This window comes from Chiloscyllium punctatum, chromosome 30, assembly GCF_047496795.1.
Source record: "Chiloscyllium punctatum isolate Juve2018m chromosome 30, sChiPun1.3, whole genome shotgun sequence".
Classification (NCBI taxonomy): Eukaryota; Metazoa; Chordata; class Chondrichthyes; order Orectolobiformes; family Hemiscylliidae; genus Chiloscyllium; species Chiloscyllium punctatum.
The window spans coordinates 46,478,188-46,495,511 of NC_092768.1; the positions used below are offsets into that span (position 1 = coordinate 46,478,188).

General features: G+C 43.1%; 1 protein-coding gene across 8 annotated transcripts in view; it reads left to right on the forward strand.

The window, feature by feature from the left end:
* LOC140455646 (uncharacterized) overlaps positions 1-17,324 on the forward strand; it is a 285,832-nt gene that overhangs the window by 263,067 nt on the left and 5,441 nt on the right. For 2 of the 8 annotated variants that reach the window (XR_011952919.1, XR_011952920.1), the window contains exon 2: positions 11,247-13,767. Coding sequence is in view for 1 of the 8 variants with exons in the window: in XM_072550620.1 (XP_072406721.1) it covers positions 11,566-12,534 (969 nt within the window). In the remaining 7 variants the exon portion in view is untranslated. Of the gene's footprint in view, positions 1-9,811; positions 9,923-11,246; positions 15,262-17,324 lie in introns of those variants that run through there. The other 6 variants (XR_011952917.1, XR_011952923.1, XR_011952921.1 and 3 more) reach the window with 5 other exon arrangements.

Here is a 17,324-nt window from a genome sequence, read left to right on the forward strand (position 1 = left end):
GGGAAGAGAGTTCCTCAGACCTCCAGCCCTCTGAAAGAAAGAGTATCTTTTGATATCTGATTTCAAAGAAACACTCTATTTTTAAATTGTGTACCCTAGTTCATCTGTCTTCCACAAGGGAAAATGTCCTTTCAGCGCCAGCCTTTTCAGTCCCCTCACGATCCTATATGTTTCAATAAGATCATCTCTCACCAGTTGGAAGTGAAGGAAATGCTCAAATATTCAGTTGTAGAACTCTGTAAATCACTCTGTAGATCAAAACGTTCAGCCCAGTAAAAATACAACTCAGTTCACTTCTCTCTGTATGTGCCCAAAATTAGAGAAGACCAGGGATGTCAAGAGACAGCATAAAAACAAAGAGAAAGCTATAATGTGGCAAAGGGAATTGGGAAGCCAGAGGACTGGGAAGCGTAAAGAGACCAACAGAGGACAATGAAGAAAGAAGTAAGGAGGGAGAAGATTAAATATGAGGGTAAGCTAGCCAATAACATTAGGAAAGACTGCAAGAGATACTTTAGATACAGAAAGGGAAAAAGAGAGGCAAAAGTGGACATTGGGCCACTGGAAAATGATGTTGGAGAAGCAGTAATGGGGAACAAAGAAATAGCTGAGGAGCTGAATAAATAATTTGCGTCAGTCTTCACAAGACATGAATAATATCCCAAAATTTCAAGAGAGTTGGGGGGCAGAGATGAGTACCATGGCGATCACCAAGGAGAAGGTGCTAGAAAAGTCAAAAGATCTAAACATGGATAAATCACCTGGACTAGATGGACTACACCCAGAGTTCTGAAGGAGATAGCTGAAGAGATAGTGGAGGCTTGAGTAATGATATTTCAAGTATCACTGGAGACAGGGAGGGTCCCAGAGGACTGGAAAATTACTAACATAACCCGACCCCTCCCTCTGTTTAAGGGAGTAAGGCAAAAGATGGGAAATTATGAACTGACTAGTCTGACCTGAGTCGTTGGTAAGATTTTGGAGTCCTTTGTGAAGGATGAAATTTCTGAATATTTGGAAGTGAATGGTAAATAGGGCAAACTCAGCATAGTTTTATTAAGGGGAGGTCATACCTGACAAATCTGTTAGAATTCTTTGAGGAGGTAAAGAGCAGATTCGACCAAGGAGAGCCAATGGATGTTATCTATCTGGACTTCCAGAAGGCCTTTGATAAGGTGCCGCACAGGCTGCTGAGTAAGATAAGAATATATGGTGTTAGAGGCATGGTACTGGCATGGATAGAAGATTAGCTGTCTAGCAGAAAGCAGTGGGTGGGGATAAAAGGATACTTCTTAGGATGGAAGTCAGTAATGAGTGATGTTCCACAAGGGTGAGTGTTGGGACCACAACTTTTCACTTTATATGTTAATGATTTGGATGCAGGGCACTCTGGCTCAGTTTACAGATGCTCCAAAGATAGGTGGAGGGACAGGAAGTAATGAGGAGGCAGGGAGACTGCAGAAAGATATAGACAGTTGAGGACAGTGGGCAAAGAAGTTAACAGATGAAATACTATGTATCGCGCACTTTGGTAGGAAGAATAGAGGCATGAACTTTTTTTTAAATGGGAAGAAAATTCAGAAATCTGATGTGCAAAGGGACTTCAGAGTCTGAGTCCAGGTTTCTCTTAAGGTAAAGTTGCAGGTTGATTTGGTAGTTAGGAAGGCAAATACGATGTTGTCATTCTTCTGGAGAGGATTGGAATACAAAAGCAGGGAAGTACTTCTGAGGCTTTATCAGACTCTGGTCAGACCACATTTAGAGTATGGTGAGAAATTTTGGGCCTCATACCTCAGGAAGGATGTATTGGCCCTGAAGCAGGTCGAGAGGAGGTTCATGAGAATGATCCCAGGAATTGAAGGCTTAACATATAAGGAATGTTTGAGGACTCTGGGACGATACTTGATGCAGTTTAGAAGGATGAACGGGGATCTAATTGAAATTTACAGAATATGAATGGCCTGGTCTGAGTGGATATTGGGAAAATGTTTCCATTGGCAGGAGAGACGAGGACCTGAGGACACAGCCTAAGAGTAAATGGAAGAACCTTTAGAATGAAGATAGGGAGGAATTTCTTTAGTCAGAGAGTGGTGAATCTGTGGAAACCTGCGGAAGGCTGTGAACGCCGGGTCTTGAGCATATTTAAAACAGAGATAGATAAGTTCTTGATTGCTGAGGGGATCAAGGAGAAACCAGGAAAACAGGGTTGAAAAGTCTTATCAATCATGATTGAATGGCAGAGCAGAATTGATAGGCCAAATGGCCTAATTTTTGCTCCTGTCTTCTGATCTTATGGTCTTCTTCGCAACTAACAACAAGGTTGTTGAGGAGGATTTGTCTACTGGGTCAGTATGAGTCATAGAGATGTACAGCATGGAAACAGACCCTTCAGTCCAGCCTGTCCATGCCGACCAGATACCCCAACCCTATCTAGTTCCATCTGCCAGCACCTGGCCCATATCCCTCCAAACCCTTCCTATTCATATACCCATCCAAATGCCTCTTAAATGTTGCAATTGTACCAGCCTCCACCACATCCTCTGGCAGCTCATTCCATATAGATACCACCCTCTGCATGAAAACGTTGCCCCTTAGGTCTCTTTTATATCTTTCTCCTCTCACCCTAAACCTATGCCCTCTAGTTCAGGACTCCCCCATCCCAGGGAAAAGACTTTGTCTATTTACCCTATCCATGACTTTCATAATTTTGTAAACCGCTATAGGGTCACCCCTCAGCCTCCAACACTCCAGGGAAAACAGCCCTAGCCTATTCAGCCTCTCCCTATAGCTCAAATCCTCTGACCCTGGCAACATCCTTGTAAATCTTTTCTGAACCCTTTCAAGATTCACAACATCTTTCCGATAGGAAGGAGACCAGAATTGCATGCAATATTTCAAGTGGCCTAACCAATGTCCTGTACAGCTGCAACATGACCTCCCAACTCTTGTACTCGATACTCTGACCAATAAAGGAAAGCATACCAAACGCCTTCTTGACTTTCCTATCTACCTGCAACTCCACTTTCAAGGAGCTATGAACCTGCACTTCAAGTCTCTTTGTTCAGCAACACTCCCTCGGACCTTACCATTAAGTGTATAAGTCCTGCTAAGATTTACTTTCCCAAAATGCAGCACCTCACATTTATCTCAATTAAACTCCATCTGCCACTTCTCAGCCCATTGGCCCATCTGGTCCAGATCCTGTTGTAATCTGAAGTAACCCTCTTCGCTGTCCACTACACCTCCAATTTTGGAATCATCTGCAAATTTACTAACTGTACCTCTTATGCTCGCATCCAAATCATTTATGTAAATGACAAAAAGCAGAGGACCCAGCACCGATCCTTGTGGCACTCCACTGGTCACAGGTCTCCAGTCTGAAAAACAACCATCCACCATCACCCTCCACCACCTTTGATCCGGTTCTGTATCCAAATGGCTAGTTCTCCCTGAATTCTATGAGATCTGACCTTGCTAATCAGTCTTCTATGGGGAACCTTGTCGAACGCCTTACTGAAGTCCATATAGATCACATCTACTGCTCTGCCCCCATCAATCTTCTTTGTTACATCTTCAAAAAACGCAATCAAGTTTGTGAGACATGTTTTCCCAAGCACAAAGCCATGTTGACTATCCCAAATCAGTCCTTGCCTTTCCAATACATGTACATCCTGTCCCTCAGGATTCCCTCCAACAACTTGCCCACCACTGAGGTCAGGCTCACCGGTCCATAGTTCCCTGGCTTGTCCTTACCACCCGTATTACACAGTGGCACCACGTTTGCCAACCTCCAGCCTTCTGGCACTTCACCTGTGACTATCGATGATACAAATATCTCAGCAAGAGGCCCAGCAATCACTTCTCTAGCTTCCCACAGAGTTCTCGGGTACACCTGATCAGGTCCTGGGGATTTATCCACCTTTAACCGTTTCAAGACATCCAGTACTTCCTCCTCTGTAATCTGGACATTTTGCAAGATGTCACCATCTATTTCCCTACAATGTATATCTTCCATATCCTTTTTTTACAGTAAATACTGATGCAAAATATTCATTTAGTATCTCCCCCATTTTCTGTGGCTCCACACAAAAGCCGCCTTGCTGATCTTTGAGGGGCCCTTTCCTCTCCCTAGTTACCCTTTTGTCCTAAATATATTTGTAAAAACCCTTTGGATTCTCCTTTATTCTACTTGCCAAAGCTATCTCATGTCCCTGTTTTGCCCTCCTGATTTCCCTCTTAGGTATACTCCTACTTCCTTTATACTCTTCTAAGGATTCACTCGATCTATCCTCTCTATACCTGACGCATGCTTCCTTCTTTTTCTTAACAAACCCTCATTTTCTTTAGTCATCCAGCATTCCCTATATCTACCAGCCTTCCCTTTCATCCTGACAGGAATGTACTTTCTCTGGATTCTTGTTATCTCATTTCTGAAGGCTTCCCATTTTCCAGCCGTCCCTTTACCTGTAAACATCTGCCTCCAATCAGCTTTCGAAAGTTCTTACCTAATACCATCCAAATTGGCCTTTCTCCAATTTAGAACTTCAACTTTTAGATCTGGTCTATCCTTTTCCATCACTATTTTAAAACAAATAGAATTATGGTCGCTGGCCCCAAAGTGCTCCCCCACTTACACCTCAGTCACCTGCCCTGCCTTATTTCCCAAGAGTAGGTCAAGTTTTGCACCTTCTCTAGTAGGTATATCCACATACAGAATCAGAAAATTGTCTTGTACGCACTTAAGAAATTCCTCTCCATCTAAACCTTTAACACTATGGCAGTCCCAGTCGATGTTTGGAAAGTTAAAATCCCCTACCATAACTACCCTGGGTGGAAGTCAGTAACAGGAAAGGAACAGTCACTGTATTGGATGTTTTCTATTGGAGCACGCCCCCCACCACATCTGCACCCCCCGCCCCCTCCTCCCCCACCCCCCCCCACCACATCCGCACCCCCCGCTCCACCCCCCCACCCCTCGCTGCCCCGCAATAGTAACAGAGAGATGGAAGAACAAATTGGACAGCAAATCATGGAAATGTGCAGATGTATCAGAGTTGTTGTTATGGGTTATGGGTTACTTCAACTTCCCCAATATTGATTGGAACCTCCTTAGTGCAGATAGTCTGAATGGAGTCGATTTTGTTTGGTGTGTCCAGGAGGGATTCCTGACTCAACATGTAGATAGGCTGACTAACGGGAGGCCATATTGGATTTGGTGCTAGGCAAAAGCCAGGCGAGATGTCACATCTCTCAGTGGAGAACATTTTGGTGACAGTGACCACAACTGCCTCACCTTTAACATAGCCATTGAGAGGAATAGGGGCAGACTTTATTGGAAGGTATTTTATTGGGTGAGGAGAAATTATACTGCTATTCGACAGGAGCTGTAGAGTATAAATTGGGAACAATTGTTCTACAGGAAAGGCACAACAGAAATGTGGAGGCTGTGTAAGAAGCACATGTTGCGAGTGTTGGACGACTTTGTCCCATTGAAACAGGCAAGAAATGGTAAGGTGAAGGAGCCTTGGATGACAAGAGCAGAGGACCTTCTCATCAAAAGGAAGAAGGAAGCTTACTTAAGGTTGAGGAAGCAAGGATCTGGCACAAATTTAGAGGATTAGAAGGTAGCGACGAATGAACTCAAAAATGGACTGAGGAGAGCTAGGAGGAGGCACAAAAAAGACTTGGCGGGAAGGATTAGGGAAAACCCAAAGGCGTTCTACATGCACGTATGGAATAAAGAATGATCAGAGAGAGGGTAGGGCCAATCAGGGATAGTGGAGGGAACTTGTGCCTGGAGTCAGAAGAGGTATGGTAGGACCTAAATTAGTTTTTTGTTTCAGTATTCACTAGAGAGAGGGACATTGTTGATAGTGAAATAAGGAAGTCGATGTGCTGGAAATTCTGGGAAGCATCAAGATAGATAAATCCCCAGGGCCAGACCGATATATTCAAGGTTATTACAGAAAGCTAGGAATCCTCATTCTCCCGGGAGTAATTCTGGCTGATTAGAGGGAGGCAAATGTTTTTCCTCTGTTGTGGGCGGCACGGTGGCACAGTGGTTAGCACTGCTGCCTCACAGCGCCAGAGATCCGGGTTCAATTCCCGCCTCAGGCGACTAACTGTGTGGAGTTTGCACGTTCTCCCCGTGTCTGCGTGGGTTTCCTCCGGGTGCTCCGGTTTCCTCCCACAGTCCAAAGATGTGCAGGTCAGGTGAATTGGCCATGCTAAATTGCCCGTAGTGTTAGGTAAAGGGTAAATGTAGGGGTATGGGTGGGTTGCGCTTCGGCGGGGCGGTGTGGACTTGTTGGGCCGAAGGGCCTGTTTCCACACTGTAAGTAATCTAATCTAAAAAAAAAAATGGAATAGGGAAATCCCTGGGAATTACAGGCCAGTCAGTGTTACATCTGTGGGAAGCAAGATACTGGAAAGGATTGATTAAAGATAGTCAGCATGGCTTTTTGAGGGGCAGGTCATGCCTCACAAGCCTTATTGAGTTCTTTGAGGATGTGCCGAGACAAGTGACAAAGGTCGAGCAGTGGATGTGATGCATATGGATTTCAGTAAGGCTTTTGATAAGGTTCCCCATGGTAGGCTCATTCAGAAAGTTAGGAGGTAGGGGATACAGGGAAATTTGGCTGTCTGGATGCAGAATTGTCTGGCCAAAAGAAGACAGTGAGTGGTAGTGGATGGAAAGTATTTCGCTTGGAGGTCGGTGACCAGTGGTATCCTGCAGGGCTCCGTTCTTGGACCTTTGCTCTTTGGAGTTTTTATAAATAACTTGGATGAAGAAGTGGGAGGGTGGGTTAGTAAGTTTGCCGATGACACAGAGGTTGGTATTGTTGTAGATAGTGTCGAGAGCTATTGCAGGCTACAACATTACATTGACAGGATGTAGAGCTGGGCTGAGAAGTGGCAGATGGAGTTCAATCTGGATAAATGTGAAATGATTCATTTTAGAATGTCAAATTTGAATGCTGAATACAGGATTAAAGGTAAGACTCTTGGCACTGTGGGGGAACAGTGGGATCTTGGGGTCCTTGTATATAGATCCGTCAAAGTTGCCACCCAACTGATAGGCTTGTTAAGAAGGCGTATGGTGATTTGGCTTTCATTAACAGGGGGATTGAGTTTAAGAGCCGTGAGGTTTTGCTGCAGTTCTATAAAACCCTGGTTAGACCATACTTGGAATATTGTGTCCAGTTCTGGTCGCCTCATTATACGAAAGATGTAGATGCTTTAGAGAGGGTGCAGAGGAGATTTACCAGGTTGCTGCCTAGATTGGAAGGCTTCTCTTATGAAGAGAAGTTGAGTGAGCACAGGCTTTTCACACTGGAGAGAAGAAGGAAGTGAGGTGACTTGATAGAGGTGTACAAGGTAATGAGAGGCATAAATAAAGTAGATAGCCAGAGACTTTTCCCCAGGGCAGAAATGACTGTCACGAGGGGTCATAATTTTAAAGTGATTGGAGGAAGGTATAGAGGAGGTGTCAGAACTAGGTTCTTTATCCAGAGGGTGGTGGGTGCGCGGAATGCACTGCCAATGGTGGTAGTAGAATTAGAGACATTAGGGACATTTAAGTGACTGCTGGACAAGCAAATGGACGGCAGTAAATTGAGGGGTGTGTAGGCTAGGTTGACCTTAGATTAAGATAAATGCTCAGCGCAACACTGTGGGCCAAAAGGGCCTGTACTGTGCTTTATTATTCTGTGTTCTATGTTCTAAAGAGATGCCAAACAAGATTTTCTCAACAACCTCCTAACACAGACAAATTAAGACTTTTCATCACCAAGTGTCTGTATAATACAAGACAGTAAATTAAGCCTTGTTAAATTCACAAATATGTCAACAGGGAAACAAAACCACTTTTGTTTTAAAAACACTGTGTCCAAATACCAAGGAAGAATATTGAAAAGCAGAGACTTTCCTTTAAACTTGTCTGGGATCTTATTCAGAACATACTCAGAGCACTGGGGTATGATTCCATACTCGAAAAAGGACATCAAGGAACTTAATAAGATGTGAAAACCATTGATAAGGATGAGATTAAGAATTGAGACATTGTAACTTTTAAAGTGACTTAACAGACCAGCACATTATTCCCCAGGAGAAGGCTGAGGGCTGACATAATAGTAATTTTCCCAATCTTTCACATTATGAACTTTAGAGTAAATGGAAGGGAAATTCCCCGTCTTTATGTATGGACAGCCTAAAACTCAGGGCTATCAATATAAGATGGTCACGAATAAATCCAATGAAGAATTCAGGAGAAATTCTCCACCAATAGAATGATAAGAATGTGGAACTTGCTCCCACAGGGAATGGTTGACAAAATAGTTTCAATTAGGAAGCTTGCTAAGTCCATGATGGAGAAAGGAATGCAATAATTTGCTGACGGGGTTAGATAAAATAGGGAGAGTGAAAGCTCATGTGCAGCATAAACACAGGGAGGAAGCAGTTGGGTCAAATGGTCTGTTTCTGTGTTTTTGAAACTAGAATAAGGTGGGGAGACAATGGTCTAGTGGTAACATTGCTAGGCTAGTAACTTAGGAATGCCTGCAGAACTGGGCTTGAATCTCACCGTTGTAGTTGGTGGAATTTGTGTTCAACTTTAAAGCTCCTCATGGGGCAAAGTGGTCATATCCCTACCCCTGAAACCAGAAAGCCTGGGCCGACTGGTTGCAGAGGTGTGCGATAACGTCTCTGAACAGGTTGATTTGAGAATTTATTTTAAAATACCAGAAATTCTCAGCAATTCGGGCAGCATCTGTGGAGAGAAACAGAGTTAACATTTCAGCTTGAGCTGACCCTTCATCAAAAGTCTAGGTGTAATGCAAGGGAGGTTCCTCCAACTGTCACACAACCTTTACCTGTGGTGTCCCCTGCACAGGTCTCTGACTTTTATCCACACAATCCTCCCCCTTTTCCATTACCACCCACTGCATTCACAGCATCACTGCCACTTTGGATCTCAAAGTTAGAGTGTTCCTTACTTTTGTATCCTCAGAGATGGTCACGCTGGCGTCAATTTTTGAGTCAATCACTCCTCAGCTACAGAGTAAATCCTCAATTTACAATATTACTGTCTGAGAAGAAAAGCATTCATGAAATCACCCCCAAAGCCCAAGTGACGCTTCCTGTGACGCTGTGTCACTTCCAATGCAGACTCCCTCTCATAACCTTTTGCATATACCCCTCCCTCCTTCCTGGGCATGTGGTGATCCCACCACTGCTTGTCATCACGGTCTTGGATGCTGTGGGTCTTCCTCTTCTGACCTACTGTCAAATACATCCAAGGATGCCCATCCCACATTGATATTGTCAGTTTGAAAGTATTCGAGAATGAACAATGCCATTCCCACACTAGAAATTTCTGTCAAACATTTACCAGGGGAACTGAGACAACAGCAGCAATAAGTAAGGTTTTATTCAATAGGACAATGACAATTTTAAATCTCCAACTGATCTGCTCCTCAAAGTCATCCCCATTTCCCCAGTCAGTTTCCCAAGTTTCGGGAAACCCATGTTGGTCCAGAGATATTTGGATTGACTGTGAGAGACGTCAATCAGAGAGCCCACCCACTCTGCACATTGTCTCCTCTTCCTCTTCCAGAGCTGGTTCACTTCCTACAGGGACTGAAAACCAAGTGAGGAGATGGTGAGTGAAGGAGCAGCTTTGATACAAATTGTATCCCATAATATCCACACCAATCTTTATGTAGTCTGACTATCCTGTGGGTAATCAGGGGTGGAAATGTCCCTTATGCTGTGTGAGAAGATCCAGCTGAGAAAAGTGTTTACTCGGTGCTTTGTGGAAACTGTTTGACTGGAGCTGTATGTTGGATATTGAGTGTGTTTATTGGAAGCATTTCCCTCTGACTTCCAAGCTGTTTGTGAATAGTTCATTCCTGAATATGAGAAGGTGATGTGTAAATACCTCGTAGATGCGGCGTGTCTAAGGATTCTTACTGATTTCTTGTTGTTGAATTCTGTGTGTATTGGGAGCTGAGTATTGTCCTGTGGACAGTGAATGGTCAGTTCTCACTATTGGGATTAGATGTTTCCTGTATTTTCAACTCCCCCCAAAGCCTCCTGTCACCTTATCTCTATAATCACCTCAAAAAAAATAAAAAAAGGGAAGCTTTGAATTTATATAGAGGCTTCATGACACCATGCCTCAAAACAGTGTTATAATGTAGGAAATGTGGCAGCCAGTGTGTGCCAATGGTTCTTGCACAAGCAGCAATATGATGTGTTTTTATTGGAGTTGATTGAGGGATTGTTAACAGCCATGCAGAGACTTATAACTTTTCAAGAGATTCCTATTCCCAGTCACTAATTTAAATGTATTGCATGACGATTTCAGACTTTTAGTTAATAAATCAAGGAAAAGCAACATTAACTAAACAATGACAGAAATTGCTGGAGTAACTTTGTAAGTCCCAGCAGGATCTCTGAAGAGAGAAACAGAGCCAATGTTTCAAGTTCAGTGACTTTCCTTCAGAACCCCTAAACAGGAACCCATGCATTAAGTTTTAACATACTAAAGTGATACTTTAGGTATTGCTAACTGTAGAATCACAGTCTTCACAGAGTGCATCAGGTCACTTATAGCTTTCAAAAAATACACCCATTTTTGTTTCTTTAAATCGTATTTGTCAAATCCATTTGTCTGAGTTTCCAGAGACATCTGAACTAACTGTTAACACGAAGGCTCCCTCCAGTGATTCCTTCCCTGGCTACACCAAGATGAATATTCTGTCGTCTTTAAATTGTCACAGGGTCTATCTCTTCAACCAGAGATGTGTATTCAACCACAGGGTGTATTCCCTCCCACATTCTGCTTGGCAGCTCAGAGAGGAAACCCCCATTTCTAGGATATTCAGTTTATTACCTGTTACTCTTGGTGTTTAACCTAGGTTATGTATATACTCTGTAGTACATTCACTAGGTTCAAACCTGGACTCTAAAGTATCCCCAGTGTTGCTCTTCACTGGTTTGACGGTAATCATGGAATGAGGGCTGTGTCAGGCTGTGAGATTATGGTGGAATACAATCCTGCTGCTGCTGATGGCTCACTGCACCTCATGAACACCCAGTTTTGGAATCTGTCCATAGCCCTTGTGATAATGAACATGAGGAACTGCTCATCATTTGGGAGGGTAGTTTTCATTGAACTTGTTTGACCTGAATCCATGGGACTCCATGTTATAGACACAAATCAAATTTCTTTTTCCTGTTTACAGAAGGATTGCACTGTACTACACCAGACACTGCAGATAGATCCTGACCATCACCCAAGGAACAACCTCAAACCGTGGGAAGACATCCAGTCCCTTCAAAGCATGCTCAACACAGAGAAGGTTGGCCAGTGAAATCATCATCTGGAAATTCGTAGGGTCTTGGAAGCTCTGATATTTTATCAGATCTGAAACTGGTCAGTGGTGTGGAACCTTCCATCGTAACCAACCTTTCTGAAGGTTTGGGTGATCGGTCAGGATGAGGCTGGAAGAAGTGTGAGTGAGCTCCAAATGTGGTGAGAACTTCAATCATTCATCGAGCCTTATGAGCCTCATTCCTATTGGTGAGAGGCTGCTCAAGTGTGAGGTGTGTGAGGCGGGCTCCAGAAGTTTAGCAGATAAGGTGTATTTTATTAGACAAACTATTAACACAAACAGCTACATGGAAGAGAAACCATTCAAGTGTGAGGTTTGTGATAAATCTTTCATGACCTCCACAAGGCTCTTGACACATCAGATGATTCACACTGGGGATAAACCCTTCAGGTGTGAGGTTTGTGAGAAGGCTTTCACTCATTCCTCCCATCTCCTGAGGCACCAGAGAATTCATACGGGGCAGAAACCATTCACATGTGATGTGTGTGAAAAATCATTCTCAATCTTATCAAATCTTCGTGTACACCAACGCACTCATACTGGGGAGAAGCCATTCTCATGTGAAGTGTGTGACAAGTCATTCTCAGACTCATCGAGTCTCCGCAGACACCAACGGGTTCACACAGGGGAGAGACCATTCGCTTGTGAGGTGTGTGACAAATCTTTCTCATCATCATCGCACCTCCATGGACACCAACGTACTCACACTGGGGAGAAGCCATTCACATGCGAGGTCTGTGACAAATCATTCTCAGATTCATCGAGTCTCCGCAGACACCAACGTATCCACACAGGAGAGAAACCGTTCTTGTGTGACGTGTGTGAGACATCATTCTTGTATTCATCGAATCTCCGTGTGCATCAGCGTATTCACACAGGTGAGAAACCATTCCTGTGCAAGTTATGTGATAAATCATTCTCAACATCGTCACTTCTCCGCATACACCATCGTGTTCATACTGGGGAGAAACCATTCAAGTGTGAGGTGTGTGACAAATTATTCTCAAGGTCTTCCAACCTTCTGGTTCATCAGAGGCTCCACACAGGAGAAAAGCCTTTCAAGTGTGAGGTGTGTGAGAAATCATTCTCGAGGTCATCGCATCTCCTGCTCCATTGGAGAATTCACACACAGGAATAGCCCTTTAAATGGGAGATGTTTTAAAAAAGCCTTCACAATACCTTTGATCCTCCTGAAACCTCACAGGTTCACACTGGGAAAACTCTTCAGGTGCGATATTTGTGAAAAGACTCACCCACTATGCTAATCTTCTAAAGTCTTCACACAATTGATGGTCCTCCTGGAAGTTCAGCAAACACAGGTCGACCTCGGCAAGTTCTTATCAACTGCCATCAGAGTTGGTTCTCAATACTGTCTCACTGCGCAGGACATTTAGTGAGACTGGGACACAGAACAAGAAGCAGCTTTCACTCCCATCAAACAACTAATGATGACATCACCAGTGCTGAGGAATTATATTGTCAATAATGGAGTCACACTGCAGTGTGATATCAGTGAAACAGGACTTGGAGTGACCTGCATGCAGTGAGTGTTTGTATCCAGATAAATTGAATAACACTGTGTACAGATTGAGAAAGATGGATGGAATATTGTCTTTAGTATTTCAACCAGTACCTGTTTAGAGAGAAACTAGGTGTCAATTTTGACCACAAGCCAATGACATCTTGCGAAAAACATTTCTATTTATTCCAAATTATTTGCAAAGGACATCACTTAATTTGCTGAGTTGTCACTTGGAAGTACAAGCAATGGAAACAGATGGATGTCACTGACTTGCTGTCAAGAGCTGCACTCTGAAAGAAGTTTGTGCTGATACAGTATCTGAAATATTCCAGATTCAACAAGAAACAACAGCATGACATGCTCTGGAAATCATCAAGCCAGCAGAGACATTGAATGTCACAGACAGACATCTTGCTGAGATCAAACAAATTTCACAACAAGGTACAACTTTTCAAATGTAAAAGGACATTATGATGAAGGAATGGACTGAATTCATCAAGGGCACTCTGTTAATATGAGAGAGTATTGGACAAGCAAGTAATCACTCAAAGTGGTATCTTATGCAAAGGAAGCAGGTTCATTATTCCAAAAGAAATACTGAAGCACATCCCACACAAACTATTAAGGAATCGAGTCCAGTCTGAGGAAGGTAAGAGCAGTGTTTTACTGGCCAACATGAGTAATGAAATGAAGGATCACATCAGCCAGTGCAGTGCTTGTAATGAACATTAAACTAAACAAGATAAAGAGCTGCTCATGATTTGTGACATCCCAAACAGCCCACAGATGACGCTTGGAGCAGACCTCTTCATTCTTTAAGTTGCTAATGATACAAAGCTAGATGGAAAGGTAAGCTGTTTAGAGGACATAGAAAGGCTACTAAGATACATGGACAGATTAAGTGAGTGGGCAATATGATTGTTGATGACGTATAATGTGGGGAAGTGTGAGCTGTTCACTTTGATCATTAGAGTAGAGAAAGAGAATAATTTTCAAAAAGTAAGAAAGATCAAAATGTGGATGTTCAAAGAAAAATGTGTGCAGAAGGTTAGCAAGCGGGTATAGTAAGCAATTCGGAAGATGAACAGCGAGGGATTGAAGAACAGCCAAAGAGAGGTGCTACTGCCATTGTAGAGGGCTTTTCTGAGATTACATCTGGAGCACTCTGTGCATTGTTGGTCTCCACGCTTAAGAAAGGAAATATTGTACAGGAGGCACTATAGAACATAAAACATAGAAAAATACAGCGCAGTACAGGCCCTTTGGCCCTCGATGTTGCGCCGATCCAAGCCCACCTAACCTACACTAGCCCACTATCCTCCATATGCCTATCCAATGCCCGTTTAAATGCCCATAAAGAGGGAGAGTCCACCACTGCTACTGGCAGGGCATTCCATGAACTCATGACTCGCTGAGTAAAGAATCTACCCCTAACATCTGTCCTATACCTACCACCCCTTAATTTAAAGCTATGCCCCCTCGTAATAGTTGACTCCATACGTGGAAAAAGATTCTCATGGTCAACCCTACTAAACCCCTAATCATCTTGTACACCTCTATCATGTCACCCCTAAACCTTCTTTTCTCTAATGAAAACAGCCCCAAGTGCCTCAGCCTTTCCTCATACGATCTTCCTACCATACCAGGCAACATCCTGGTAAACCTCCTCTGCACCCATTCCAGTGCCTCAACATCCTTCCTATAGTATGGCGACCAAAACTGCACACAATACTCCAGATGCGGCTGCACCAGAGTCTTATATAACTGCAACATGACCTCAGGACACCGGAACTCAATTCCTCTACCAATAAAAGCCAGTACGCCATATGCCTTCTTCACAGCACTATTTACCTGGGTGGCAGTGAAGGTTTAACTTAGTCTCTTTGGGATGAGAGGGATGTACTGTGATGAGTGGCTCAGTAAATTATAATAATATTTATTGAGGTTTAGAATTAGAGACAATTTCATTGAAACATACAAGGTTGTGAAAAGGCTTGAATCATGGACACTGAGAGTTTGCTTCCATTGATCAGGAAATCTAGAATTATAGGAACACAGTCTCAGGATAAGGGACCAGCTACAATCCTGTTTTAAACATGAAGAAGCTATTTCTTAGGTTTATATTTGGACTAGTGCTGGATCCACTGCTTTTTGTCATTTATATAAACGATTTGGATAAATACAAATATGGTTAGTAAGTTTGCACATGACACCAAAATTGGTGGTGTAGTTATCTCAGAGTACAACGGGACCGTGATCTGATGGACCAATGGACAGAAGAGTGGCAGATGGAGTTTAATTTAGATAAAAGTGAGGTGTTGCATTCTAAGTAAGGCAAATCAAGATAGGACTTATACAGTTAATGGTAGGGTCCTGGGGAATGTTGCCAAACAAAGAGATCTAGGGGTGCAGAAGCATAGTTCCTTGAGGCACATGGGATAGTAACAAATTGGTCAGTGCATTTAGTTTAGGAGTTGGGATGTCATGTTGCAGCTATACAGGACAATATGAGGCCACGTTTAGAATACTGCATTAAATTCTGGTCTCCCTCATATAGGAAGGATGTTGTGAAACTTGAAAGGGTTCAGAAAAGATTTACAAGGATGTTGCCACGGTTGGAGAGTTTGGGCTATAGGGAGAGGCTGAACAGGATAGGGCTATTTTGCCTGGAGTATTGGAGGCTAGGGGGGAGACCTTACAGAGATTTATAAAATTATGACGGATATGGAAAGGGTGAATAGCCAAAGTCTTTTTCCAGAGTAGGGCAGACCAAAACTAGAGGGTATAGATTTAAAGTGAGCGGGAAAAGATTTAAAAGGGACCAAGGGGCAACATTTTCATGCAAAGGGTGGTGCATGTATGGAACAAACTGCCAGAGGAGGCGGTGGAAGCTGGTACAATTTCAACATTTAAAAGGCATCTGGAAGGGTGCATGGGAAAGGTTTAGATGTATATGGGCTAATTGCTGGCAAAAGGGATTAGATTAACTTAGGGTATCTGGTTGGCATTGGACGAGTTGGACCAAAGGGTTTGTTTCTGTGCTGTACATCTCTATGACTCCATAACTATATCTAACTTCTTCTTGAAAACAATCAAGTTTTTGCCTCAAGCCCGTTCTGTGGAAGAGAATTCTATATGCTCACCATTTTGTACATGAAGATATTTTTCCTTATTTTGGGCCTAAACAGCTGACCCCATATCCTTAAACTGTGACCCCTGGTTCTGGACTCCCTGGTCATTGGGATCATCCTTCTTGCATTTACTGTTTGAATTTTAAAGGTTTCTACAAGATCTCTCCATATTCTTGCAACCGCCAATGAATATAATTCTACCTGATCCAGTCTCTCTTCATATGTTAGTCCTGCTTCCCACGAATCAGTCTGGTAAATGATCTTTGCATTCCCTCTCCAGCCAGAGCATCCTTCCTTAAGTAAGGAGACCAGAACAGCTCACAATACTCGAGATGTGGACTTGCCAAGGCCCAGTACAATTGCAACAAGACATTTCTGTTTCTGTACATTAAAGGCCAACACACCATTTGCCTTCTTCACAGCCTGCTACACCTGCATGCTTACTTTCGGCAACTGTGTGTAGGAAAAAACCTGGGCCTCACTGCACTTCCTCCTTTCTAATCTGTTGCCATTCAGATGGTAATCTGCCTTCCCATTTTTTTCTGTCAATGTAGAAAACCTCATTTTTATCGATATTATACTTAGCTGCCATGCATTTTCCCACTTAGTCAACTCGTCCAATTTTTTGCTCATTATAGCCATTACAGAAACATGGCTAAGGGAGGGTTAGGAGTGGCAGCTTAATGTGCCTGGGTGCAGGTGCTTTAGGTGGGACAGAGGCAGTGGAAAGAGGAGAGGGAGAGTTGCATTTTTGATTAAGGTGGGTGTCACAGCAATAGTCAGAGATGAAATAACTGAAGGATCACTCAGTGATAATTTGTGGGTGGAGCTATGAAATAAGAAGGGAATGGTGACGTTATTAGGGCTGTATTATAGGCCCCCAAATAGTCAACAGGAATTAGAGGAAAAAATATGCAGGGAGATTGGGGAGGCTTGCAGGAGCAACAGGGTTGTAATAGTAACGGATTTTAATTTTCCTAACATAGACTGGGACTGCCAGAGCATTAAAGTCTTAGATGGAGTGAAATTTGTTAAGACTGCTCAGGAAAATTTCCTCAAGCTGTATATACAGGATCATACAGTCATAGAGTAATACAGCATGGAAACAAGCTCTTCAGCCCAAACTGGTCCATGCTGACCATGATGCCCACTCAGCTAGTTCCAACTGCTCGTATTTAGTCCATATCCCTCTAAACCCTTCCCATCCATGTACTTATCCAAATGGTTTGAAATGTTGCTATTTTACCTGCCTTAACCACTTTCTCTGGCAGCCTA